The following is a 25,471-nucleotide window of genomic DNA, read 5'->3' as shown; positions in this document are numbered from 1 at the left end:
AAAATTGGCGCTGTTCAGAGACTGGGAGCATGTCAAGAGAAACTTCTGGGCTTGAAAGTGGATGCAGGTCCTTGCATCTCTCTGCTCAGCTCCAGCCTTAGGCCCATTCAGTCTGAAGTCAGAAGCCTTCTACCTAATCAGTAATGGAACCCACTGGAGATGGTAATCATCCACCATCTAACACAGTGCATCAAAACACGAATGCGTTGCATATATCCTACTTCCATGTGTGGCCCACCTTTATGATGAGGAAACTGAGGCTCAGCAAGGTTGTCATGGGAGGCAAAGACTCAGCCTTTGATTCAGGCTGCCTTGTTTAAATTGTTGGTGACATTTTCCTGGGTGATATTTGCATCCTCCACAGTAAACTGCTTGATAACTATGTTGAATAGAATAGGTATCCTGAATTGACATCCTCCTAGAAAGTCAACAATATCCAATTTCACAGGTACGGGCAAGAGAGAGAGAAAAAAAAACAAAACGATATCCAATCAACAACTATTGAAAAACCTTATTAATGGGCAAAGGTGATCGGTTGAAATTGGTTGCCCAGAGCTGGATCCACTAGATCCTGGAGAAAGGATCCCTCTGGAGAGGCCAGAAGGGAAGCTTAATTTCAAGTCAAACCTCCCTCTTGACTAGAAATACCCGCCCCAGGTGCTCCCATCTCTCTGGCCAGTCTGCATTCCATGATTAGGGGCTCTAATGGCCATAATGCCTCCAATGTGGTGTTGAAACCAATAAGGCTTCAGAGAAGTTATGGTATGTTTAATAACGGCTTAATGACTCCTTGCGAGATGCAAGGCTTCTGGTTCCTGTTTGGTCTTGATTTACAGCCCAACTCTGGCTGAGGAGCCAAGAAACCCCTTCTAAGCCCCCAGCGGAAGAGGGAGGTGTTCACACCAGGACTCTTGGATTCCTTTAAAAATTGAGAATTCAAATGAAATACAAATGATGTTGACTCCCCACCTCTCTTGCTAGTCTCGGGGGCATTGAAAATAAGAACAGTTTAACCCAGCCCCACAGGCTCCTCAATCCATGGGAAGCAAGCAGGGTCTTCGGGTCCTTGGGTGTTTCTCCCCAGATCTTAGGTAGGGTGGTGGTTATTTCTCTTTTCCAAAATTCTAAGCTACTGCTCTAATCCTGTTTCCTTTTGGTTGGGGAGGCTCAACTCTAAGAAGATGCAGTTCTACTCTCCCCCCTTCTGAATCGTCAGGCCTGGGGGAGCACAGCCCTGAGGTCTGAGCTGCAGACAGTCTCTCCAGTGGATCCCCAGACACTTGGGTCATCTGCCCATTGAAAGGCATTCACTCCAAGCTGCTGCCAGAGGAAACACCAGCCCTTCTGCTCATCCTCCACCTGTTCCAAAGGCTGCCCCTGCAGGACACTGTTCAGTCCTGAGCTGCCCGTGGGAGTCTCCTGTCTGCTCTGGCCCTGCCTCTACTTCTGAAACACACCTCAAATACATAGAAAGACCCAGAGTTGGCTTGGCCCGACCTCCACAGTCAGATGAGGACACTAATGATTGGCTCAAGGACCCATAGCTAATGAACGATAGTGTCCAGGCCCAAGCTCCCCAGCACCCCATTCCCAGCTTAGATCTGCTTCCACACAACACCCCCAATAACTCCTTTCACTGTGAGAAACAAGAGATCTCTAAGGGAGGTATTTTTTGCTGAGGCAACATTTTGTCCAACTCCCAGTGGAGACCTAGGTAAAATTGCAGCCTAAGGCCTGCCTGCCTGCCTGCCCAGGCCCTCATCCCAGGCTGATGTCCCGAGTCCAGGCCTAAAAGTGTTTGGGGGGGATGCCCACACGGCCTCACCCCTCTAGGGGCAAGAGCCTCTAGGCTGGATATCAGGACTACGGGTGTGCTCTGAGCAAAAGACTCACCTGGATGGGTAGACAAAGGGATTCCGCCCTAGAGAGGAGGCTACTTCATCCTCTCCAGAGCTGCCTGGGACTGGGCTCTGGGTGAATGGGGGGAGGGGGTTCCCGGGCTCCGAGGGGTTAACCCGCACGGGGCCACACGTGACGTGGATGGTTCCAGCATTAAGTCAGAGGCGCGGCCCCCTCGCCTGCCCCCCGCCCCCCGCGGCGCGCGCCGCTCCCGGGGGCTCCGCGCCCCCGCGCCCAGGTCCCTCCCCCTTGGCGGGCGCTCACAGGCCGCGCGGGCAACGCGAGCCCCGGAGGCCTGTGCGCCCTAAGCCGGCATGGACCCCGAGCACTGCGCGCCTTTCCGCGTGGGGCCTGCACCCGGCCCCTATGTGGCCTCGGGGGACGAGCCTCCGGGCCCGCAGGGAACCCCAGCCGCTGCGCCTCACCTGCACCCCGCACCGCCCCGCGGCCCGCGGCTGACCCGCTTTCCGGCCTGCGGGCCCCTGGAGCCCTACCTCCCAGAGCCGGCCAAGCCGCCCGCCAAGTACCTGCGGGACCTTGGGCCCGACCCGGCGCTCAACGGCGGCCACTTCTACGAGGGCTCCGCGGAAGGTAACGCGCGGCGCGGGGCGTAGCGCGCAGCCCGACCTCTCTCCTTCTTCCTTACCGGGGCTCACCCGGGCCTTCCTGCTTATCTCTCCCGCTCGACTATTTCTCAACTTTTTGCCCCTCTCGCCTTTCGCCACGGCTCCCACGGAAGCCGAGTTGGCGCTGGCCCGGGCCAGGCAAAGGCCAGTGCGGGGCGGGAGGCTGAACCCACCGTTCCTCGGCGGCGGGAATGGGAGGCGGGAGGTCGGGGGAAGGTGCGGTGGCGACGGCCCGGGGTCCAGTCCGCGCCCGAAAGCAGCCGGACCTGGGAAGGAGAGAGCATGCTTTGCCGAAGTTGGACTGGAACTGCCACCTACCCCGAAGCCCAGACCGGGCCGAGGGCTGTGGAGCCACACTGAGCCCTGACGAAGAAGCGCGGCTTTTGTGTCTGGCGCCCTTTGAGGGCCCTGAGGCTGGGCCTCGACCTAGAGTGGCCAAATCGGGGTAGGCTGGGGACTGCGGCCTGGCCTTGGCCCGCCTCTCCTCCCCGGGCCTAGCTTTCACAGGAAGGGTGCTGCCTGTGCGGCAGACTAGCACGGTCTGGCCGCGACTGGTCGTGCAATGCCAGGGCTGTCCTCAAGACGGAATAACTATTCTTATTTCTCATACTAAGCTGGCCTCCCTGCCGTTATGCACGATGATAGCCGCCCTTCTGGCAGTCTTGGCTTCCCTGCGCTGGATCATCACCGCTGGGCAGTCAGGAGCAGCTCTGGGCAACCTAACCCCCAGGCGCCGTGGGCTCCCGGGCCAGTGCCCTGTGCTAAGGCCGGCCGGACCGCGCCGGCACCTGAGAATGCGCCTGAAGGCAAGGGCCTGGCAGGCTGATGGGCAACTCTGCCACCGTCCGCCGCACCCTTTGACCCGTAAGGCGTCTCGGCGCCCAAACCGCACCCACCTTATCTGCGCTGCCATATCCCGCTGCCTAGGCCCAGAGCTGGATCCTCCAAGATCCGCCTCAACCCCCTGCTGCCGCCCGGCTGGCGCCTCGCGGGCCTCCACGGAGTGGCCGGGCATCTCCAGCTTTCGCCTAGCCGGGGCGGTGGGAATGTGTCTGGGAGGGCGGGGAGGTGTATGGGGCTCAACGGAGGAAATGAACGAGTCCACGGAGCTTCGTGTCTGTGCCCTTTGAAAGAGGCTCTCCTGATAAAAACCACAGTTGGGACTTAATGAGAAGCAGTTGGCCTGGCTCCTCTGATCCCAGCCAGACGGCAGCGGCCGCGCAACGCGGTGAGCACCGCCAGGGACAGGTACCCGGCCTGGCTCAGCGCTCCGCGTCGGGCAGGAGCCACCCCCACCGGGCCCGCGTCCCTGTTAGGCGCCCCGCACCCGGCACCGACCGCTCGGGCTCCCGTACCACACCGGTGCCGCGCGAACTACAGACAGCGCTGGTGGGGAACGAGCGGCCGGGAGGAACCCAGCACCCTGGGATCCGACCGCAAGGGTGTCCTTGACAACGAAATACCGAGAAAGAAAACCAAAGAAAGCGAACAACCACCAAGAAAAGGGGAAGAGAAATTGAACAAAGCAACGGAGCGCGCGGCGAGAACGAGAGGGTAAATGGCAGTGGGCGAGCTGGGATGAACTGAAATGAATAAATGAGGAACGAACGAATAAAAAAAGCAGGAGCAAGATCGAACGAAAGGGATAACTAGAGAAGGGGGAAAGGACAAAGAGGGAGGGAGCAGACCAAACAAAAGAAAACGGAGCATGTTTAAAGCGTGGAATATATCAAAATCAGAACAAGGGGGGTAAGAAAATTAACGATTTCAGTTGAGCGGAGGACAGGCCAAACGAAAGGTAGGTAGGCAGGCGGGTGCGAGTAGAGCCTGGTAGAGATCCTGGCGGCCGCTCGCCTCTGGCGCGCTGGCCGGTGTTCGACGGGTGGCCAGCGTCCCTGCGGCAGAGCGGACCTCCGCCCAGTGCGGCGCGGTGGAGCCTGGCTGCTTGGGGACAATCAGCCCCCAGGGCCGCGCAGCCTACTCTGTGGGAAATGGCGGGCGCAGAGGGAACCCGTCTTATTTCCCCGTTTTTTAAATAACCGGCTCGGAGCGTTTCCAGTCCTTACGAGTGAGCGTGCAGCTGCGTCCCATCTGCGGCGCGATCTTTCAGGAGGCTGGGTAGTTGCGCGCCCCAGAGCCTGGCGCACCTCGCCCCTATCCCGCCTGCCGCCCGCCGCCCGCGCAGCCCCAGGCCGCCCTTTGCTGAGAACGCCCAGCCTTGCTCTGAACCCAGGCTGCGTACTGGCCCTGCCAGCCACTCTCGCGCCCTCCGCGCTTGGCTAGTCTGTCCGCGAGTTTGGCTCTGACGTCCAAACACGCCCTCGGCAAGCGACTCCTACTAGAGTTTTGCCCGCTGCCGCTGAGGCCCTCAGCCGGATGACCCGGCCGACCGCCGACGTCGTCGAGGAGGGAGTCCCAAGTTCTTAGACCCGGGCTGAGGCTTCTGGGCCAAGGCTGAGAACCCCCAAGAAGGGAACCGAGGCCTCACCGGGGTCCTGCCCCCGACGTTTATGTCCACGCTGGCTTTGAGTCTTTGGCGGGAGCTGCAGGAGCCTGGGCCTCAGTGAGCTCTGCAGGTCCCTTAGCGACTGTTTGGCCGGAGGAAACAGTGCGGCGCGGAACAAGGCTGCGGTGAAATGAGAAAGCTGAGGCTGGTCCCACTGCCCCAATGGATGGATGCCTTCTGTGGGGACAGTGGAGCACTCAGGCCTGCTGCGGCCCTGCTTCCTGGCTGCACAGTGGCTTAGAAGCAGCTGCTAATAGGGGCTCTGGCACTCCTCTGGGTGAGGGGTGCTCAGGGTGCGGCAGGCCTGAGAGCTGGGTCAGGGACAGAGAGCTCCTTTACTACGTTAAAAGGCTCCTGGCTTTCATGCCCAACAGCTGCTGCTGTGGTCCTGCCGGTATGCAGGCAGAAGACACCCCAGCGCTCAGTCTCAGGCTGCCTCCAACATGAGTACCCCACCTTAACCACCCAGTGTCTGGATCAGGTGCAGTGACTCCTCTGCACAGCCCATACACACCTCATATGTGCCCCATCCTCAGCAGAGCAGCCCTCTCTCCTTTACAAGCTTAGATTCAAGCTGCTGGCTGCTATTCCTGGCCCTGTCTTTCCTGGCTTCCGCCTTCCATTTATCCCAGTTCTATCCCTTTCCTCTTCTGGGCCTTGCTCCTCAGGAGGCTGCTCTGTATTCTCTGAGGAGTGTCCCTCTCTTCCAAAGTGGGGGGATGCCACCCTCCCTCTGGTGTCCTCCAGGTAGCTAGAGATTTCAGGGCAATGACAATGAGGGAGAGAGCAGTTCTGTGGTCCCTTGAGAGGGCTGTAGACTGGGAAGGCATGGGAGTTGGGTAAAGGTCAGCAGGCTTGGCCTCTTCCTTGGGGAAGCTGTTCTGAAAAGTCCTACTGCACTTTCATCCCTTGTCCCTGGCAGCTTGGTGGCTCAAGGTCAGGAACACAAGTCCCAGGGCCCCAGATCTGGTCACTTCCTCTGGGCAGGTCCTACTGAGACCCAAGAGGCAGAAGAGCAAGCCCCAGGGCTTTGGAGGGCCTCTGCTGGGATGTCAGTACTCTTGAACCCCAGCTCTGACCCTCAGCCCTGAGCTACCCTCACCCCTTTTCTGCCTGGAGTCCAGCACAGCCTGCCTATGAACCCAAGACACCAAGACTCTTCCTTCTCAGGCTGAACATTTCCATGGCCTGCTGTGTGTATGTGTGTGGTGGTGGCGGGGGGATGGGGGGCAGATTTCCCATTCCAGTGTCCCTAGTCTTCCTGATCATTTTCAATTATTTCATTCAACTTCTGTGAGTCTTCCTTTCTAAGCTTCTGTCAAATAGAACTGCCCCTAAACCTGAGATGTGCTGGCCCAAGAATGGAAGTCAGGGGACTGGAACACTTTCTCCCCTGTGTTCTACCTGAGTTGTGAAGGATGGGCTACCTGTGTACAGGCTGGGCATGGTCCAAGGCTAGGTAGCCCTGCCTGACTCTCCCGGTCCTCCAGGACACATACTGGGAGCTTATTTCATGGCCTGGGTAGTCCTGGAAAGTAACTGACCACCTTCCAGCTGAGGGGGACCCTGCCTGATTTGTCCTTCATAGTGCAGACAGGTACTCATCAGACCCAGATCCTGAAAGGCCCATTCCTCCAGTCCCATCCTCCCCCAACCACAGCTGTGATCCTGACACCAAGTCCTGGGAAGAAACTGCCTCTTGTGCCAGCTAGCTGGGTCTCCTCAGGGCCAGGCTTCCACTGGAGATGGGCCCAGAGCCAGGCAAGAGGCTGTGTGAGTCAGTGGGGCGTCTTTGTGGCGTCTCAGCTGCCATCCCAGTGGACTGTTGAGGAGGGATTTCATGGGGACGCTGCTGGGGGTCCTCGCCAGAGGGAGAGGGCGTAGGCAATCAGGGTGACCTATTTTTCACCATGCTCTGTCGGTCGATCCGCTGTGGTGAGGCTCCGCCAAGTTTCTGGAGTGAGGGTTAGCACGTCAGAGTGGGGCTGCTGGAAACTGTTCAGTCTGCAATCAAGTCCTTCCCTGCCTGTTAAACACAGGCAATGGAGGAGCAGTCAGAAACTCCTGAGGAAGGAGGGGGTGGGCAATGATGGGAATGATGGGGACAGGGGGCTGTGCCCTGTTGTGACACTGGTCCCCAACTCTCCTTCTTTGGGCACAGCCTATCTCAGCTCTGCTTCTCTATAGATGGAGCTTAAGTCCTTGCCCAGACACCACAATTTTAGGAGGAATGGAGAGAGGCAATCCCTCTGGAAGCTTCTTTGTCCCATCTTGCCCTTCTTACACCAGAGCTGGGGAATTTGATATTGACCTGAGACCGGGGGTTCAGAGAATAAAGTTCAGCCAGACCAGCCAAAGGTGGTCTGAGCACCCACATCCACTGCCTGCCTGGCCCTGGGAGCAGTGGTGTGGGCATAAGGGCCTGGGAACCAAGGCCTGCAGAGTTAGGAACAAGGAAGCACTTTCTGGCAGGAGCAGGAGATGTCAACCATCCCATCCTCACCCCGCCCTCTGCCCCCATGCTTGGCCTTGCCAGGGTGGTGGTCCTGCTGCGGCGCCAGTCCTCTCACGTCCCTGAGGAACGCACTACCACAGAGCACTTCCCTGAAATGAACCCCATTCTGGCCCCAGCAGATCCGCCCAGACCACAGAGCACATAGTTCCCCAGGGCCCCCTCCCCAGCTGGAGGCTCAGCAGGCAGGCCTCTAAATGCCAGGCTCCCATGGAGGGTGGCCGCCTGGGAGGAAGGGAAGGGAAAGGAAGGGGGAGGCGGAGACTCCAACCCACAAAAGCCCCTGGTTCAGTTGCCATCCTCCTTTTTGTGTTCTCCATTGCAGCTGAGGAGAAGGCCTCCAAAGCTGCCAGCTTCCCCCAGCTGCCCTTGGACTGCCGAGGGGGCCCCAGAGACGGGCCCTCTAACTTGCAAGGCTCCCCAGGCTCCTGCCTGGCCAGCCTGAGTCTTCCTCTTCCCCTGGGACTCCCTGACTCCATGGAGTTGGCCAAGAACAACAGCAAGAAGCGCCGTAACCGCACCACCTTCAGCACATTCCAGCTGGAGGAGCTGGAGAAGGTCTTCCAGAAAACCCACTATCCTGATGTGTACGCCCGGGAGCAGCTGGCTTTGCGCACAGACCTGACCGAGGCCCGGGTACAGGTGAGGGCACTGCGGTGATGGGGCTTTCTGGCTGCCTCTACCACACAGTGACCAGACCCTGGAAGGGCTGGGAGAGGTGGGCACTGATGCCTCCCAGAGCTACCTTTCCCAGGGGCCTGTCTCAGCCTTCCCCTCCTGGCTCACCCTCACGTCCAGCTCTGCTGCAGCCACAGGCTTTTCTGGCCCAAACTGACGCTTATGCTTGGGTGTAAGGGCGATGGCCTCTGGGAGCCATCACCTGTGTGGGAGTCCTAACTCTGCCACTTACTGGAGGTGATTTGGGGTATGTTAATGAATCTCTCAGTCTGTTTCCCAGTTCAGGAAAAGGAAATGATGGGATTGGCTGAGTAGGGTCTATCTCGAGGATCACAGGGATGGCCACATTTTGGAAGTGGTGAAGTGCCGAATACACATCAGGGCTGCTCCTGAGGTGGCTGCCTAGAATGGGAAGGTCCCTGTCGGGAGGTCTCAGAGTCAGTGATTCTCAAAGTCGTCAGGAGCCATCGACCTTGGGTCCCTGCCAGCGCTCAGACCCTGGCTGGGAAAGGCTGACTGGGAGCCCTTCCCCACCCTAACAAACTCCCCCATGGAGACCAGGCGCCAGGGCTTCCCAGAGGGGCTGTGGCCAGTTTTACATGAGGGGAGCCCAGCCTGTGGGGGGGTAAATGCTGAGAAGGGAGGAAGGCAAGGGAAGCCCACATCCAAGCATGTTGGAAGTGTCAAAGCACATGAAGGTGGCAAGCAGGCTGGGGATGGGGAAGGAGTTTCAGCAAGAGTCTGGCCCAAGAGGAAGATGGCCATTCACCGGCTTGCATTGAACTGGCTCAGTCATAGCAGGCTTCCCGATACCAAGCAGGAGGCACTGGGAGGGGTGGCTTGGAGTTCTGGGGAAAGGTGAGGAGGTGACCTCTTAGGCGGAGGAGTCTCTCTCCCACCATAGAGGAGACTTAGCAGGAACAAAGCTCATGCTATCTTACCCTGCATGGGGCCCTTCCAGAGACTCTTTGTGAAGGCACTAGGGCAGGAGACAGTCCTGGCAGGATATGGGGACTGGCAGGCCAGTCTGTAAAGAGGCCAGGCGCTGTCATCTAACAGACAAGGCCCTACAGCTGCATCCAACAAAATGAGAGAGACTTGGGCTATTTCCCCTTTTCTGCTGAGTCCTTCTGCCTCCCTGCTCCTCCCAGGTGGCAGCCAAAACAGACTTCCAAGACTGTCCCCCAACACCCCCAGGGGCTGAGGTCATCAGGGCGAAAGGCCCGGCATTCAAGGCAACCCCACATGATATAAGCCATGGGAATGGACCATGGAGTTACCTCAGCAGGCCTCCGGGGTGTGGTCTAACCAGCTCTTCCCGAAGCAAGTGTTTGTGGGAGGTGGAGAGCACTTCCTCTGCTCCTCTCCTAGGCCTTTTCAACCTGAGAGGGTGCAGGAGTAGCCACAAGGCCCTCAGCCCTAGTCTAGAAGCTCCCTGAAGGATGGAGACCCTAGAGTAGGAATGTTTTCTCTGGCAGGAGCATGAAACCCACCCATATACCCTGCCCCATGGAAAGGAAGAATGAGACTACACACCAGACAATGCAGAGGGCAGGTCCAGAGCCCAGGGGAGGTCTACAGTGGGATCCCCAGGGGAGAATGGGTGGTGACAGAAAAGTGAGTCCCAATAGCCAGATTCACTGGCTCCAGGCTCCCTCATCCTCCCACAGTGGAGGGAGAGCAGAGAAAGGAAATCCAGGCAGCTGGGCAGGTAGGGGTGGCCTTTTGCTGACCTTGCTGCAGGCCTGCTCTGTTATCTTGGCAACCTGGGAGCTAGGAGGATGGGGTATGCACAGCCCCTTCACTGTTGGTGCCTTACCTGCCTGCATAAGTAGGAATGACCATAGGGGCAGGGACCCTGAGAGGCTGGGGTGGGATTTCTCATCCCAGCTGGGGTAGACGGATTACTGACACACACACACACAGCTTCTGTTGTGACTCCCAGCTAAATATCCCTGGAAAGCAGGGGTTGTTTTTGTTTGGCTGGTTTTATTTTGACATTGTTAAATTTAGCTTAGAGCCTGACACATGAATGTTGATTAAATGATAGAAATACAAAACATATATACCAATACACTTAAATGTAACAGTCACAGCACATATACCAAACAACAGATTCATCACAGATATGTACACAGATGTGCACAACACACAGATGTGCCACCCCTATCTGCCAAGGGCTCACAAATAAATGGGAGAAACAGATTCCAAAACAGATCATGGTAATGGAATGGGGTGAGTACAAAGAAAGGTCCAGGGATTTTGGAAGTCCTGTGGAGGACGCCCAGCATGGATGTATGTGTTGAGGGGATGAGTAGTCCAGGAAGAGAAAACCTAAGCAAAAGATGGAAGGAGCAAGATAGCAGAGTGTTTTGGAAGAGCTGGGTGGGAGCTTGGGAGGCAACCAGGAAGAATCTAATGTGTTTGCCTGGCAGGACATGAGGCTGTGCAGAGAGGCAGGGGCCTTGTTAAGAAGCTACGCTCTGGACCAAGGTCTCCGGGGAATCACTGAGGGTTTAAACAGGACCATGACCTGAACAGAAATGTCTAAGATTCCTTGGATGCTATGAGGTGGGTAGCTTGGAAAAGGAGATGAGGCAGGGAGACTAGAAACCCAAAACATGTGCACAGTATACCCAGGAAGTACGTAGGGCCCCTGAGGCCCACAGATGCCCCCACAACACCCTTACTAGACACCAGGCTGAAGGACCAGAGTGACTCGACCTAGAGAGTGATAGCTGGAGGCCCATGGGGCCAATTAACCCGCTTTGGGCTTGGGCCTCTCCCAGGCTTCCTCCCAGGCTTCCCTGGCCTGGATAACAGTGTGGATTAACAGTTGAGATCCTCCATCCTGGAGCCTGCTCCCCATCCCACAAGAGGACACAACCATCAACTATCCCTAGCAGGCTCCTCTCCTCAAGGCTGCCCTATCACCCCCACCAACCTGCCCCCAGGTCTGGTTCCAGAACCGCAGAGCCAAGTGGCGGAAGCGCGAACGTTATGGGAAGATCCAGGAGGGGCGGAACCCCTTCACCGCTGCCTATGACATCTCTGTGCTGCCCCACACTGACAGCCACCCTCAGGTAAGACCCCAGCCCTACCTGAGCCAGGACCTGGCAGGGTCACCAAAAAGAATATGAGCTCTGGCATGAAGAGACCTGGAGAGCGTCAGGGTTCTGTATGACGGTGGGTATACCACTTCACTTCTTCCTCTGCAAACTGGGGCTCTTGCCTGTCTCCTGAATGACGCATGCGGAACACAAAGGAATCACAGAAGAAAATTTCATTTTGAGAACAGTGGCAGGAGCCTCCTGAGATGCCACTGCCAGTGTTGGGGGTGGGAGGGGGTAGATCTGAGCCAAGTGGAGGTTTCCTGGAAAGTTTCCGGGGCCCCAAGGACAAAGAGACAGCCCCTGGGTAAGGAAGTCAGCTCCTGAGGCTGCCGGTTCATGGGCCTTCTTTCCCTCTCTTTTCAGCTGCAGAACTCCCTGTGGGCCAGACCAGGATCCGGGAGCCCTGGGGGCCCCTGCGTTGTGTCTCCAGAGGGCATCCCCTCCCCATGCATGTCTCCATATTCCCACCCCCATGGGAGTGTGACTGGCTTCATGGGGGTGCCAGCCTCCTCTGTGGCTCACCCTGGCATCTACTCCATCCACGGCTTTCCCCCCACCCTGGGGGGCCACAGCTTTGAGCCCTCCTCAGAGGGCAACTATAAGTCTCCAAGCCTCGTCTCACTCAGGGTAAAGCCCAAGGAGCCACCTGGCCTTCTGAACTGGACCACGTGATCGGTAGCATGGGCCTGCAGAATGAGCTGCCCACCTCCTTTTCCATTCCCAGCCGCTCCCAGCCCACCCCTGCCTGGACACCAGGGAGGAAGCACCTCTGCCTCCAAGCCCCAGACAGTTCTGGAGGCCTGTGGGAACAGCTGGCACTGTCAGCCCCGAGCAGGGAACACGTTACAGGGTCTTTTCTCTTAGAATAAGGTGGGGCTGCCTTGGAGAAGGGGCTTCAAAGCAGCCAGGACTCTTCCTAGCACAAACTGAGTCCCCTCACCTGAACTCTGGGCTGGAGGCAGGGAGACACTGCCCTGCTGCCTCCAGACTTTGTTCAAGTCTGTTGTCATCTCTCCAGCTAAGATAGCTTACTTGGCTTATTGTTCAGGGAACCCAGGAAAATGGGAGGAGAACGCCGAGTGGACTAGGGGAGCTCTTCATGATGAGACGGAAACCAAAATGGAGTCTCCCATGATGGGGTGGAGTCAGCCCTGCTTCCCCTCCCCCACCAGCAGGGGGCGTGCTGGCATCTGACACTAAGGAGGGGGTGAACGCCAAGGTCAGCATAGACTAAGGCACACTGGCTCCTCAGCTCCAGCCACCTTCACTCCTGCCCTGTGCCTGCACTCCCAGCATGCCATGCAGCCATCTTCCCCTCCAAGGGGGCAGAAATTCCACCAGAAATCATCACATATTTGGAATTTCTTCCAAGGGACCAGCCCAGAGCTATGCCATGGAAATGATACTGGATGTTGGTCAGAATAAAATAATTTCCACAGACTGAGATCCTGATCCCCATTTTTGTAAAGACACGTTTTAAAAAAAGAAAGAAAGAAAAGGGAGAGAGAGAAAAAAAAATTCTGCCCAGCATTCTAATAAAGGTGGTGGTGTTTTTTATACCAGGTGACAGTCTATCCCCAGGGCTGGACACTGGTTGCTTTGGGGCTGGTCTGTGTCCAGGATGCAGGCTGGGCCAGGACCCCTGAGGGGCCAGCAAGGAAGGGGAAGGTGGTCCTGCAGCAGAGCCCTCAAGGCCGATGCATGCCAGGCCGGGCCCTGTCACCTGCCTAGGGTCTCTGTGGCTTTGGCTGTGCTGGGAGGCAGGGAGAAAAGCTCAGTTCTAGGACTGGGTGCATGTGGCAGGGAAAACTGAGGGTGGGAAGGGTAGCAAAAAAGCTGAACTTTGTGGCTAAACTGAAAACGGACGGGAGGTAGAATGGAAGAAAGGGGTGCTCACTGAGGTTCTGTGCTCCCCATGGGCTGGGACCCCAGGGTGGTGGGAGTGGGGTGGCTTCCTTCCAGATGCCCCAGGAACATGTCTGAGCTGTGGCGCAGAGACAAAAGCCAGAACTCTTTCTTGTAGTTTCAGAGTATTACCCATTCTATCCTTCATCCCCACTTGCTGCCTTATCTCCGAAGCCTGGAAGGCAGGAAAAAGGTCTGGCCCTCCCACCCTCCCAGTAAACACAACCACATTGCTCAGAATTCAGCCTCTGCCAGCAGCTCAGCCACCCCCACCCCACGCCTCATCTTTCAGGCACAGAGAAACCCAAGCCCACAAAGACACATCAGGGCTGAGCTGATTCCAGAGGAGGGGGTGAGTCCCCCACCAGATCAGATTTCCCAGCCAAGACAGTCGCATGTATCCCCAGAGGAGTCTGTCTTCCCTCCCTTCCTTCCCCTTCCCTCTATACAAGGATCTGACTTTTGGTGATTTCTTTCCTCTCGGTCCTGACGCTGGCTCTGAGTTCCACAGGTGTGACCCCTGTATCCGGGAAGGGATCCAGCAGAAAGAGAAGAGTCAGGGTAGGAAGGAGAGACATCCCTGGCTGCCACTGATGAACAGAATCTCTTTCACCTGGCCAGGCAGTAATGAAACTGGGGCTTAAGCCCACCATTCTGACTTCAGGGCTCACACCGCTGTATGAGAAGTTTCTTCATCCAAGGAGTGATCAGCAAAGTTTTGGACCTTCTTCCCCACAAAGTCAGATGTAGAAAGAGTAGTTTGTTCTACAAACATTTTGAGTACCAACTCAGCCTGGTAATGTGCTGGGTGCCAGAGATAGAGCAATGGTTGTGGAAAAATATCATTCTTTCTCTCTCAAGAGGGCTTACAAAGATGAAAGGAGGGAAGAGGAAAGGATCTGTGATAAACCCAAACAAAGAAACCAAAAGTGGGAGACAGGAGAAAAAATAAAGGTGAGCCAGAGGTCAATGAAGCAAGAGTGGGAGTGGCTGGCAGAGGCTGGCAGAGGCCAGGAGGGGACCCATGGTGGGATGGGGGGCTCCTAGGGGAGGGCACAGGGAGGCCAGAGACTGGCTACTGGCTCTCATCCAGGGGCATCTGCCCACAGCTCATATTTTTCTGTCCAGTGACAGCTAAATGAAGAGAAAGCCAACTTTACAACCGCCCACTTCACACATAATGAATATGAATGGGCATCCCGGAGCCTAGCCTGTTCCGTGGGATTGTCTGTGAGGTGACAGGTCCTCCTACTGACTGGGCCATCCCAGCCAGCCTGTCCCCTGGCTGGGGCATGCAGCCCTTCCACCTGCTTCTCATTAGCTGTGTCCCTCCTCCTCCCACACACCCCTAAGACACAGCCCCCGTCTCCAGATACCCCTGTCCCCAGACTCACTCCAGAGGTAACCTCAGACCTCCGCCCAGGCCAGTGGTTCCTCAAGGCCAAGCCTGTGCTCTGGCCACTCCTTCTGGGAAGGGAAAGGGGAAATGGCCCCTCCTGAAATCCTAGCACCTTTTGCTGAGGCTCTTGTCTCCCCCAGAGAAGATGCCAGAGCCCTAAATCTTGGTCCTGGCAGGAACATGGACACCAGGTCAGGACTAGAGGGCCACAGCCAGGGGGCCCATCAGTCCAGTCTGCCCACCTCAGTCAGCAGCTGGAAATGCTTCTCATACGAGGCATTCAATCCTCCTTCCCCACCTCTCCCATTTACACTTCAACCTGAATTACAATCCCAAAGTGCAGACCCTCTGCAGCTCCAGACAGGAAGAGTCTAGCATGGCCAGGAACTGGGAAGACCCTAACATTTCCTTTATCCATCAGAGGAAAGACATACCTTGTCCCTGTCCCCAGTCTCCTCCTCAGGCTCATCCCAGCCATTTTCACCTGGAAGGTGGTAAACATCAAGTGTTAGCTGTCAGAGCCCTTGATTCTGATGCTGGAGCCCCCTTCCTTCCCACTGAGCGACTGCCGGCTCCCCCAGCAATCTCTCCTCCAATAGTAAGAGGCTGGGACCAGTGGGACCTGAGGTAAGCCCTTCAGACATCTGTTACGTATCATGCTATTGCTTTTACTTGCTCTTATGACTGTGTCTCCATCAACTGTGAGCTTGAGAGAAGTGAGAGAGTGTGGTATCCTAGTCACCTGGATAGCCAGGGCATCAACCACAGGGCCTGGCCCCAACAGGCCTTCAAGGTGTGATGGCAGGTTGCTGGACAAGAAGCTGACTCTTCTGAGACGCCTCTGGATTCAGAGCAGCGAGCTAGGTCCAGGGGCTTTAAGGAGGCCTAAGACATGGTTCTTCTGGTCCTTGAAGGGGATTTCTGTCTTCTAGGGACACAGGAAATGGGTGCAAATTCATAGAACATTAGAGTTGGAGGGGCCATTGCCAAGACTAAGAACTGCTACCATTTATTGTCATCCCTTGTCAGCCAGACCTGTAGGTTCATTTCCATGATCTTACTCAGTCCATGCAATAGGGCTATTACTAAACCGATTTTTACAGATGAGCCAACTGAGACTTGGAACTTGACTAGCTCAAGGTCCCTCAGTGAATAAATGTCAGAGCCCGAACTGAAAGTCAGGGCTGTCTCACTTCCAAAGGGTGCTCCTCCTTTGTTTTATAGCCAGCAGCCTGAGGCTGACTGTGCTAAGTGCCGAATGAATGTAACAGCTATTCTCCTCTGAGAAGTCAGCTCATCCAGGACAGACAAGCAGCCAGCTTTCTGGGAAATGAACCTAACAGGTCTGGATAGGGCAGCCAACACAAGAGTCCTCTGGGACCCAGAAGAGAAAGAAATTTAGGCTCAGGCTGAAAAGAAAAAAGACGGCAGCAACAGCCGAGTTACCCTGAGGAGGGCACATTCAGGGAGCACCAGAGGCTAGCCCAAGGCTAAGCTTGGGTGGTCCAGTTAGGACCTAAAGCGATGGACGTTTACCATGAATCTTTCATGCCAGGGGTGATGCCAGAGCAAACAGAAGTATTGGCTGTGGTGAATAAATGAGCAAATGAATGCACTGGTGGTAAGTGCTGGGGTATGACAATGACTAATAGCAAAGGGTGTGAGGGAGTGAAAAAAATGCATGTGCTGACAGAGGCCTGGATTTGAATCCTGGCTCTTGCCTTTATATGACTTTGGGCAAGTTCTTTATCCTTTCTGTGCCACAGTTTTCTCCTGTGCAAAATAGGGATTAAAATGGCATGTATCTTTCAAGATATTACAAGGAATATGTAAGATATTATACATCAAGTGGTTACAACGCTGGCTGGCACATAGTAAGTACTCAGTATTTACTGGCTTTGTAGAAAATAAGGCTTTGAGAAGCATCTAATATTGTGCCTGTACCTACTTGGCAACCCAAAAGTGGTAACTTATGATTAATAAGGGACAGTTCCCATCCTCACAGTGATACTGCTTCAGGGTAATCTGTCTCTCAGTGGACTGAAGGAGCAGTGGACCCTGAGTCTGCTTAGCAATAAACAACATTTTACGTAACTCAATCATTTACAAAGGGTCTTCATGTACTCTGCCCACTTCATGACCCAGATGAGATTTAAAAAGCCACAAAAACTGGGTTTCTCCAAAAGACATTTCTGTACAAAGACCTGAGTTCAAATGGCCAACCTGCCACTAACACGCTCTATGGCTGTGAGAGGCCCCTTCCTCTCCCTAGGCTGGCTCCTGGGCCTACAGCTGAAGGGATTCACCTGCCCAGGCTTTACGGCCCTTGCAGTTTTGATAGTCCTGCATTCTGTTTTGCAGGTCAGAGGAGAGACAAGCCTCGACCATGCAGGTTCAGTGACTCAGGCTTCATGGGACAGTAACAATGTGAAAAATCTATCTCTCCCTAATTGAAATCTCAAGATACATATTTCCTATCAGTCCTGGCAAGAAATGGCAGAAAATCCATCATCCACACATAAACTGTGTCAATTCCCTTGTCCTGTACAAGTTACTTTGGGGCAAAGGGCCCATCAGTCACAGATGGGACTTCCCATCTCACAGACTGTGTGACCACCAGGAGTACACTGCTGCCTTCCACCCCTGCTGTCCCTAACCATGCTGGCACATCACAAGGCCTGTCTGAGGCTCAGCAGGTCCCAGGTCAGGCAGGCACTGAACACAAGACCCAACGAAGGGTAGATTCTCCCCAGAACATGTTTCCTTTACAAGTCAAGACCCCTTCAAGACTTAAGAACTTATAAAACAACTGCCTACAGGTAAAATAAGAGCTTCCAGGAATTCTAAAAAGGGAACACTCCTTTTACCAGCATCAAAACGGTAGTATCTTCTCAGGCAGATGCAACCAGGGGTCTGGAGGCCAGAGTGTAGGTGCCAGGTGTCCACTGACACCCACTACAAAGATTTTCCTGCTTTTTTCTCAGCCACAGGGGGCTCCTGGCAACACTGTTTCCCACCATGAACCTGACTCCTCATGGTCTGCTTTCTAGGCTATGAGTACTGAAGTTTCCGCTCAGTCCCAACCACCTGCCCCAGGGAGGACCTAGAGCAGCTGACCCCCTTGCTTTGACCTAGCCCCTCCCTCCCTAGCACTGACACTGGTTTGGCTGAGGCCAGCTCAGTGATGTGATCCAGAGAAACCTGGGGCTCCTACTGAAATTACAGCAAACCCAGGGGTGCAGGACAATGTGTCAGTAAAGTAACCTAGATAGTGCCCTGGAGTTGGGTGAGAGTAATCCCAGATTACTGTGGGGTTAATTTACACTGGATAAATGCCAACTCCCTCTTCTCTTCCCCCAGGATGGGAAAGGCAGGCAGCTTGGCAAGACAAGCAGTAACCAGCAATGCTAGCAGAAAAAAACACTTTCTAGACCTGGAGGAGATACGTAGAGGCCATATTTCCCGTAGACAAGCCAACGGGAATGATTTTTGCTTATTTTTAATGTAAACAGAATACACAAACACATTAAAAACCCCAACATGACACAGGAGAATACACACAGAATTATATATAGGTATTTACAGGCCCTCCAAAGCCAAAAGGAAAAATGGCCCCTCTGGTTAAGGGAAGCTTCTCTTCCTACCTTGTCCCTGTCCAAAATCAAAGTGTTGAGGCAGCTGCAGGAGCCTCTGCAATTACTTCTGCATATAACATAGCAGGAGGCTGGAATAACAACAGAAACCCCCCACCCCCACCCCAGAGCACAACCAAGATACCGTTGTATTTTTTTTTTGGCCCTGGCCCTAATCCTAAACTCTCCTCCTTTGCAAGCTGACAAAGCAAGGATTTGTGTGTCTCAGGAGGCATCAGCATGACCCCTGAAATTTAGATGTGCTGTGGAGGGGTTCCCATCCCATTCCAGCTTTCTCAGCCTTGGGCTGATTGTGAAATGAGCCAAAACCAACCATGTCCAAGAGAGGAGGGTGGGAGAAATAAAGGAAGAATGGATCCCAGGCAGAGATGACTGCTTCTGAGCTGGACCCTGGGAACTAACAGGAGGTAAAGCTGGGCTCATCCAAGCCCAGGACAGACTGCAGAAGACACAGTGGGGCTGTGCTGCCACCTGGTGGGGAATGGGAGCACTGCAGCCATGAACTAGGACAGTCCTGCAGGTACCTTAAGATCCTCCTTTCTCTGTTTCAGTCCCCTAACCAACAGCCTTACTGCAGCAGCTCTTCCCAGGAAATGGGCTTGGAGAAGACCTCCCTTTCTAACCAGAGGTCATAGTTCATCTGAAAGTCCTCAGGGAGGTCCACCCGTTGGCCCAGGACACTCTGCAGGCAGTTGTCCACTGGCAGGAAGTCGGGGTTGCTGTGGGCCCGGTCATAGCGCCGGGCGTTGAAGCGTTCAATGTTGGCACGGAGGGCACACTCCTCTGCCTGGAAGTCCCAAGGCCGGGCATCAAGATCTGAGACAAAGCAGGAAGAACACAGTTAGGAGCCACGCCCTGTAGCAGCTCCCCATGGACTCAGGGCAGCTCAGGGGCCTGGCCAGGAATATTGAGTGTCGACTAGGAAGCAGGATACCTCCGAGCTCCAGGAATTCCTTCCTAGATCCAAAGGAGAGTCAAGTACAAGCAGAAAAGACAGAAGTACTGACAAAGAGGCTTATACTGTAGAGATTATGTAGACCCAGAGAGGGAGAGCCATGTGTACAACACATTTCTCTCAAAGTGGCAATCTCCCTAGCTCTCTGGGGTCAGAGGGAGGAACCTGGAAATGTTCTCATTTGCTCATTCTCTCTCAACTCCCCGACCAGGTACCGTGTGCCACCATGGGCCTGCACACATTCACAGGGCACTGAGAGTACAGACACAGTCATTTAGCCATGGTGGTATATTCCAGAAACACAACAGTGTGGCAACACACCCACACAGAGCAGCCCAGGTGGGCAGGGGAGACCCTGCGGGTGGAGGAAGAGCGCCTGCAGAGGCCTAGCAGTGGGAACCACACAGCTATGTTCGGGGACTAAGCACTCCTTGTGCCTGGAGCTCTGGGTATGATGGAGGCTGGACGGACAGCAGATAACAAGGTTGAAAAGGAAGCTGGGTCAGATTACAGAGGAGGAGAATGAAAAAGGACGAGGGAGCCTCATGCTTAAGAGTCTGAATCTAATTCTAAGGGAAATAGGAAGCTAATGAAGGATTTTACTCAGGGAGGTAACAGCACAGAAGCTGCATGTTGAAAAGATTCACTAGGGGGCCAGGCGCAGTGGCTCATGCCTGTAATCCCAACACTTTGGGAGGCCAAGGCTGGTGGATCCCTTGAACCCAGGAGTTCAAGAACCACCTGAGAAGGCTAGGCACAGTGGCTCATGCCTGTGATCGCAGCACTTTGGGAGGCCGAGGCAGGTGGATCACTTGAGGCCAGGAACTCGAGACCAGCCTGGCTAACATGGTGAAACCCCGTGTCTACAAAAAATACAAAAATTAGCTGGACATGGTGGAGTCCAGCTGTAGTCCCAGCTAGTTGGGAGGCTGAGTGGGGAGAATCGCTTAAACTCGGGGGGCAGAGATTGCAGTGAGCTGAGACCGTGCCACTGCAAACCAGCCTGAGTGACAGAATCTCTGTCTCCAAATAAAAAAAAAGAACACCCTGGGAAACATGGTGAAACCCTGTCTCTACAAAAAAGATACAATTAGGTGGGCACAGTGGCATGTGCCTGTGGTTCCAGCTACTCGGGAGACTAAGGAGGCAGATGTTATGGTGATCCGAGACCACACTCCAGCCTGGGCCAACAGAGCGAGATCCCATCTTTGAAAAAAATTAAAGTAAAAAAGGATCACTAGGGAAATCTGAGACACTGATGGAGGGGAAGGAACTAGAGGTAGGGAAGCCAGTCAAGAGCTGTAAAAGTTTAGGTGGCCAAAATGGGGATGAAAAGAGGGAACATATTGTTATAACAATTTCTAGAAAAGGAATGACTTGGAGGTACAGGGAGAGATGGGGATGATCGCAGATGCCAAGCCTGGGTAGCTTCTCAAAGTCCTTCCTAGAGTGCCTATCCTGATGCTACAAAAGCAGAAGCTAGGCTCCTTCCTGTTCCTTGGTGGGAAGCTCAGGGCAGAGAAGCACCTGAGTACCATGGGCAAGGAGTGAAAGATGTCACCTTTCCTGACACACTCCCACCCAAATCTGACTGAGTGCAGAGCCTTACCGTTGCCGTATGCCCAGTCGTCATTGAGCCGATGCCGCACCTTCTGGTAGATGGCAGACATGGTCTTCATGTTGCTCTTTCGCCACTGCCGCCCCAAGTATTTGGTCTGTACCTTGAGCAGCTTCAGCACGTAGAGCTGCATCATGGCTTGTTTCACCTTTAGGGCCCGCTTCAAGATGGGGGCTGACTTGAACACCACCAGCATCTGGGAAGGGAAACAAGCAAGACAGAAAACCAAGCTGAAGACAGAAGTAAATGCATACGCCCCTGGCCACGCTGCTGCTTAACCCTTTGGAAGTTACGGTCAGGGCGACAAACCTTCCCAGTTTCCCTTGGACTGAAGCATTTCCTAATACATTGGACTTCAAATGCTAAAACCAGTAGAGTTCCAGGCAAACCAGGATGGTTGGTTGGTCACCCTAACTAAGGGTCACTTTGGAATCTGAAGAAAGCTATGGATTCTTTCCAGAAACATTCCTGTGTACATGTACACATAGTTATCAGAGGATTCAAGGACCTCCCCACCCCAAAGGCATCCACAGACCCAGAGTTAAGGAAGATTCTCAGAACCCTGGTTATGTAACCAATCAAGATGAAGATGACATGGAAAAAGCTCTTCTATAAGTGTAGATTTGTTTCAGTGCATGACTGGGCCTCTTCCAGCTTCCAGTTCAACTCATCAAACTCATCAAGGACCTGGGAACTGGCCCTTAAAATGCAAGGATATGGCTACAGCAAAGTTAAGTGAGAAGGCACAGTGAGCCCCACCCTAGGGACTCCCTGCTCCCAGCACTCTTCTTTGAGCTCCAAGTTCCAAGCCTGCTGAATGCACTGACTCACTTACCATTGTCCTTGAATGCTTCCACTTTGTCAGCTTGTTCAAGATCCGAAGGAGATTGATACAAGAAAAGAGGTTCCTCCAGCAAAACTGGTTACTGTCACCTGCTTCCTACAGGGTAAACCCAGGAACAATCAGCCCTCATGGCCGCAGTGTGTGCAGCAGTTTCCAAAAGTCCCTCACATGTGATCTTAGAAGAGCCGGGTCTTCAGGCCTCTACCAGGAACCCCCTGCTCTCAGAGCAGCCCCAGGACTCCATCCCAGAAGCTGGCAGGGGACTAGGGGATGAGGGAGGCTCCCTAGACTTTTCCTGAGGGAAACATGAACTGTGATACTGGGAGCTGTAGCCTTGGGCTGCCCCAGGGCTCCTACTGCTGAGTCCAGTGTTGAGGGAGAGAAGTCCTCTATGAGGTGAGCTCTGGATCGGCAGCCCCTGAAGATCACACTCCCTGACTAATCCCTAAATCCAAATCTCTCTGCTCTGCAAGAGCCCTCCTCCTGGCCCTTCTGTACACTTACAGTGCTCTAAAAGCCGGACACTTCACCTGTGGGAGACACCTCTATTCCTGTGGTGTTGGGGTAGGCAGGCTCTCTACTCACTGACCCTGGTGCCAAAGGGACAGCCGAGGAGAGCCCAGCCACTCACCAGACTCTCCGCAGTTAGCTCTGGCAGCTCATGCACCACGCAGTGAGGGTAATCCAGGACAGAAATGCTGCAGAGGGGAGAGGATCCAGGTGCCCACCATGAGCAAAGGCCCAGGGCCTAGTGGAGCAGCCATGCCTGAGCCAGTTCCCAGCCTTCCTCCCTCACTTGTTGGAGCAGAAGTAGGAATCTACCTGGTCTGTCCCACCCCAGTTTCCCCAGCTATAAGATGAGGAAGTATCTACTACAAGGGAACTTGTAAGGCACTCCTGTAGCCAGAGGCCAGCTGGTTGATCTTGTAAGGGGCAGAGACCCTCACAGCTTCCCCCACAGCCATCAATGCAGGGCAGGGGAGGAGATCGCTCAGGGCAACTAATTTATGCCAAGCCTTTCTGGAGACAGGGTCTGGCTGGCGCCCTGTGGTATATCACACTGATGAGCAAGTAATGTCAACTACAGCTGGCACCAGGCCAACAGCAGGGGCTAAGAGTCAGCAGATAGGGCATTACAGGGCACATGGCCGAACCCCTTAGAGAGAGCAAGCAGCCCATGGTCTCCGAAAAAAAAAAAAAAAGTACAAAAGGGACAGGGAAGAAAGTACTAGATCCCGGGATGAAAACCCTCCTGCCCAGGTACAGGCCAAGTCACCTGGGGCAGGACTAGCTAGACTCAGATTTGACACACTGGGCTCTCCACAGGCAGGGGCCATGTCTCATTTATCTTTGTGTCCTGATGCCTTGCAGAGCGCTGGCTCGTAGATGCTGGAAAAACGGACGCAGTGGGAAATACCAGCTGGGAACTCTGCCGTCTGACCATACCCGCCCCTTCACGGTCCCTGGCCCTCATCACCTGTTCCAGCTGGGAACTCTGCCGTCTGACCATACCCGCCCCTTCACGGTCCCTGGCCCTCGTCACCTGTTCTTGGCGGTGATGTAGGACATGATGTTTTGATTGAAGAACTTTAGGATCAAAGGAATGCAGTTGGCAAACACCAGGTGCTGGGCCATGTATTCAAACTGAAGCCAACAGGGGAAGAAAAAAAAAAGGCGCGGCCCTTGGGACCTTGCCTTCTTTCCTCCAGGGATGAAAGGCCTTGGCTGGAGGGCCATGTCTTAGAACATTCATGCAGAGTTCAAGCGGGTCAAAGGCCAAGGCCCCCGTTCTTGTGGGCTGGAGGAGCAGTAGTGCCCAAGGTCCCAGCCCACAGGACAGGAGGGAAAGCCCTGTGGGTACCTGGTAGACATGGTTCAACTTAAAGTGCTTGAGCAGCAGCAGCAGGACAGCAGAAATGGCCTTAACAATGACCTCTTTGTGGCGGTTTACGTCCACCCCCAGCTTCATGCTCTGCAACACTGTGGTGCTAGAAACACAATTGCCTGGGTAAGCCACCAGCATGTGCAGTACCTCCTTTCTAGGTGCCCACAGAAAAGATGGACTCCTGAGCCTCCCTGGGCAAAGACTCCCACCTCCCCACTCACCTCATGGACATCTCAGAAGTCAGCCCAGGGATCCCCCATCCACCTCCCAAGCAATGTAGCCTGGCACAATTTATTCCTTCCCCATGATGCCCTCAAATACATTCTTAGTCTGCTTCTCTGCCTTTCCTCTAAAAATGAACTTCTCCTTTCCAAGATCTCCCCTAAGCTTCTGCTGCCATATTAACCTGAGTTCTCCAAAATGTGTTCTGTGGAATACCAGGATATTGGCAAATTTCATGTCATGGAAAAAAAGGGTTTTGGAATCAGATAAATTTAGGAAGCACTGAGTTACATCAGTTTCTTAATTCAGGACTTCTCATTGTACATCTTTATAAAAGGAATTCTTCCTTATAAGAGAAATCCATGCATCAAATATATAGTATGACTCTAGAACTTTTTTCCAAGGATCATCACATGATGGCCTAGTGTTCTGTGATTCTCCCTCTGGTATTAGCCAGTCCCTGCCTCCTCCTTCACCGGGCCATCACGGCCATACTCCAGGGCCACAGCCACCCAGGAGCTGGACTCAGGGCTGGTGGCCCAGGCAGGCAGGAGATCAGGTCAAGGTCCAGGTCCTTCTCAAAGCAGAACATGATCTCAATCTGTACTCTCACATGAAAGATGAGTACAGGGCCCAGGGCGGAAGAGCTCTGAAGAATCTCACTCTATCACCCTGAGCCATTTGCCAGCGTTCTGCGTGCCCGCTTACTGGCGAAAAGGGACGTCTCTATACCTGGCACAGGTTCAGCTATTGCTGGCAAGTTGTCTACAAACTAACCCTCCTTATCCCGGTGTCCCGATCACAGCTGGAGAGGGCGGCTTTGGGGAAATGTCCAGGGTGGCCCCATTCATTTTACAGAGGAGGAAATTACTTTCCCCAATTCACTCAGGAGTTTGCTCAGTGGCAGAGTCTACACTAGAATCCAGGCCAATAGGACCAAGCCATCTCCCTAACCAGTGAAACTCTTTAATCTAGTAGTTTCCTTTTTTTTGAGTCAAAAATACCTACATTTAACCTGTAGAGAAGCTGGGCCAATACCAACCAACCTGACAAGAAGAAAACGTTTGCCCTTCTCCATCTATCTTCTGCCCCACCTGCTCCATTCACAGAACAATACTCACGGCATCTCCTCAGGCAAGACATCCGCTAGGATGTTGATTGAGTCTGTTTTAGCTTTTGAGGTGGGTGCTGCAGCCAACAGGATCTTCAGGAGGGCAATCTGGGAAGAGTAGACCATTCAGACACAGGTCTGAGAGCCCAGGGCCAAAATTAAGCTCTGAGCAGTCCTTCTGTTGGTCCACAGGTGGCAGGAGGAGGGCAGGGCCCACTCTAAGGCCACTGTAGTGGGAGGGTCCCACTGCAAGCGCCACTCACCATATACTGAGGCAGGCTGGGGAGCAAGCCTTGGTAGAGAGTTTCTGCAGGGACTTGCTCAACTTCTTCTTCTCCCTTTTAACATAATGGGTATAAGCATAAAACCCCAGCCCAGAATACAATCTCCTGAGCCAGCTTGCTAGCTGGCTGGAGGAAAACCTGTAAACAGTGATGTACATAATGATGTTAATGATAACAGCAAACCCTGAACACAATGTGCCAAGCATTTTACTTGTAATAACTCAGTTCATCCTTATTATTATAACCCTATAAAGGTATTAT

The 25,471-nt window shown here is 54.1% G+C and overlaps 2 protein-coding genes across 2 annotated transcripts in view; one reads left to right on the top strand and one right to left on the bottom strand.

The window, feature by feature from the left end:
• The first annotated feature begins 2,133 nt into the window (after window positions 1–2,133).
• On the top strand, window positions 2,134–13,163 carry ALX3 (ALX homeobox 3). Its single transcript, XM_010386254.2, has 4 exons — window positions 2,134–2,490; window positions 7,869–8,185; window positions 11,176–11,304; window positions 11,698–13,163. The coding sequence occupies exons 1-4, from the start codon at window positions 2,214–2,216 to the stop codon at window positions 12,004–12,006; spliced, it is 1,032 nt and encodes a 343-aa protein (XP_010384556.1). The 5' UTR covers window positions 2,134–2,213; the 3' UTR covers window positions 12,007–13,163.
• Window positions 10,196–25,471, bottom strand: part of STRIP1 (striatin interacting protein 1) — a 28,877-nt gene continuing 13,601 nt past the window's right edge. The window contains exons 14-22 of the mRNA XM_010386252.2: window positions 25,190–25,264; window positions 24,937–25,034; window positions 23,570–23,696; window positions 23,252–23,352; window positions 22,340–22,406; window positions 21,700–21,804; window positions 20,856–21,060; window positions 15,073–19,107; window positions 10,196–11,460 (exon numbers count right to left, since the gene is read on the bottom strand). Of these exons, the coding sequence (XP_010384554.2) occupies window positions 18,860–19,107; window positions 20,856–21,060; window positions 21,700–21,804; window positions 22,340–22,406; window positions 23,252–23,352; window positions 23,570–23,696; window positions 24,937–25,034; window positions 25,190–25,264 (1,026 nt within the window). The 3' untranslated portion in view covers window positions 10,196–11,460; window positions 15,073–18,859. The remainder of the gene's footprint in view (window positions 11,461–15,072; window positions 19,108–20,855; window positions 21,061–21,699; window positions 21,805–22,339; window positions 22,407–23,251; window positions 23,353–23,569; window positions 23,697–24,936; window positions 25,035–25,189; window positions 25,265–25,471) is intronic.

This window comes from Rhinopithecus roxellana, chromosome 8, assembly GCF_007565055.1.
Source record: "Rhinopithecus roxellana isolate Shanxi Qingling chromosome 8, ASM756505v1, whole genome shotgun sequence".
In the NCBI taxonomy this organism is placed as follows: Eukaryota; Metazoa; Chordata; class Mammalia; order Primates; family Cercopithecidae; genus Rhinopithecus; species Rhinopithecus roxellana.
The sequence above is the reverse complement of the archived record's forward strand: the minus strand, read 5'-3'. Positions and strand labels throughout refer to the sequence as shown.

Bases quoted from the DNA above. Each gene is read 5' to 3' on its own strand.
- ALX3 (XM_010386254.2), top strand. From the start codon at position 2,214: ATGGACCCCGAGCACTGCGCGCCTTTCCGCGTGGGGCCTGCACCCGGC. The intron at 8,186-11,175 runs GTGAGGGCACTG...ACCTGCCCCCAG, and splicing joins TGACCGAGGCCCGGGTACAG to GTCTGGTTCCAGAACCGCAG. The intron at 11,305-11,697 runs GTAAGACCCCAG...CTCTCTTTTCAG, and splicing joins ACACTGACAGCCACCCTCAG to CTGCAGAACTCCCTGTGGGC.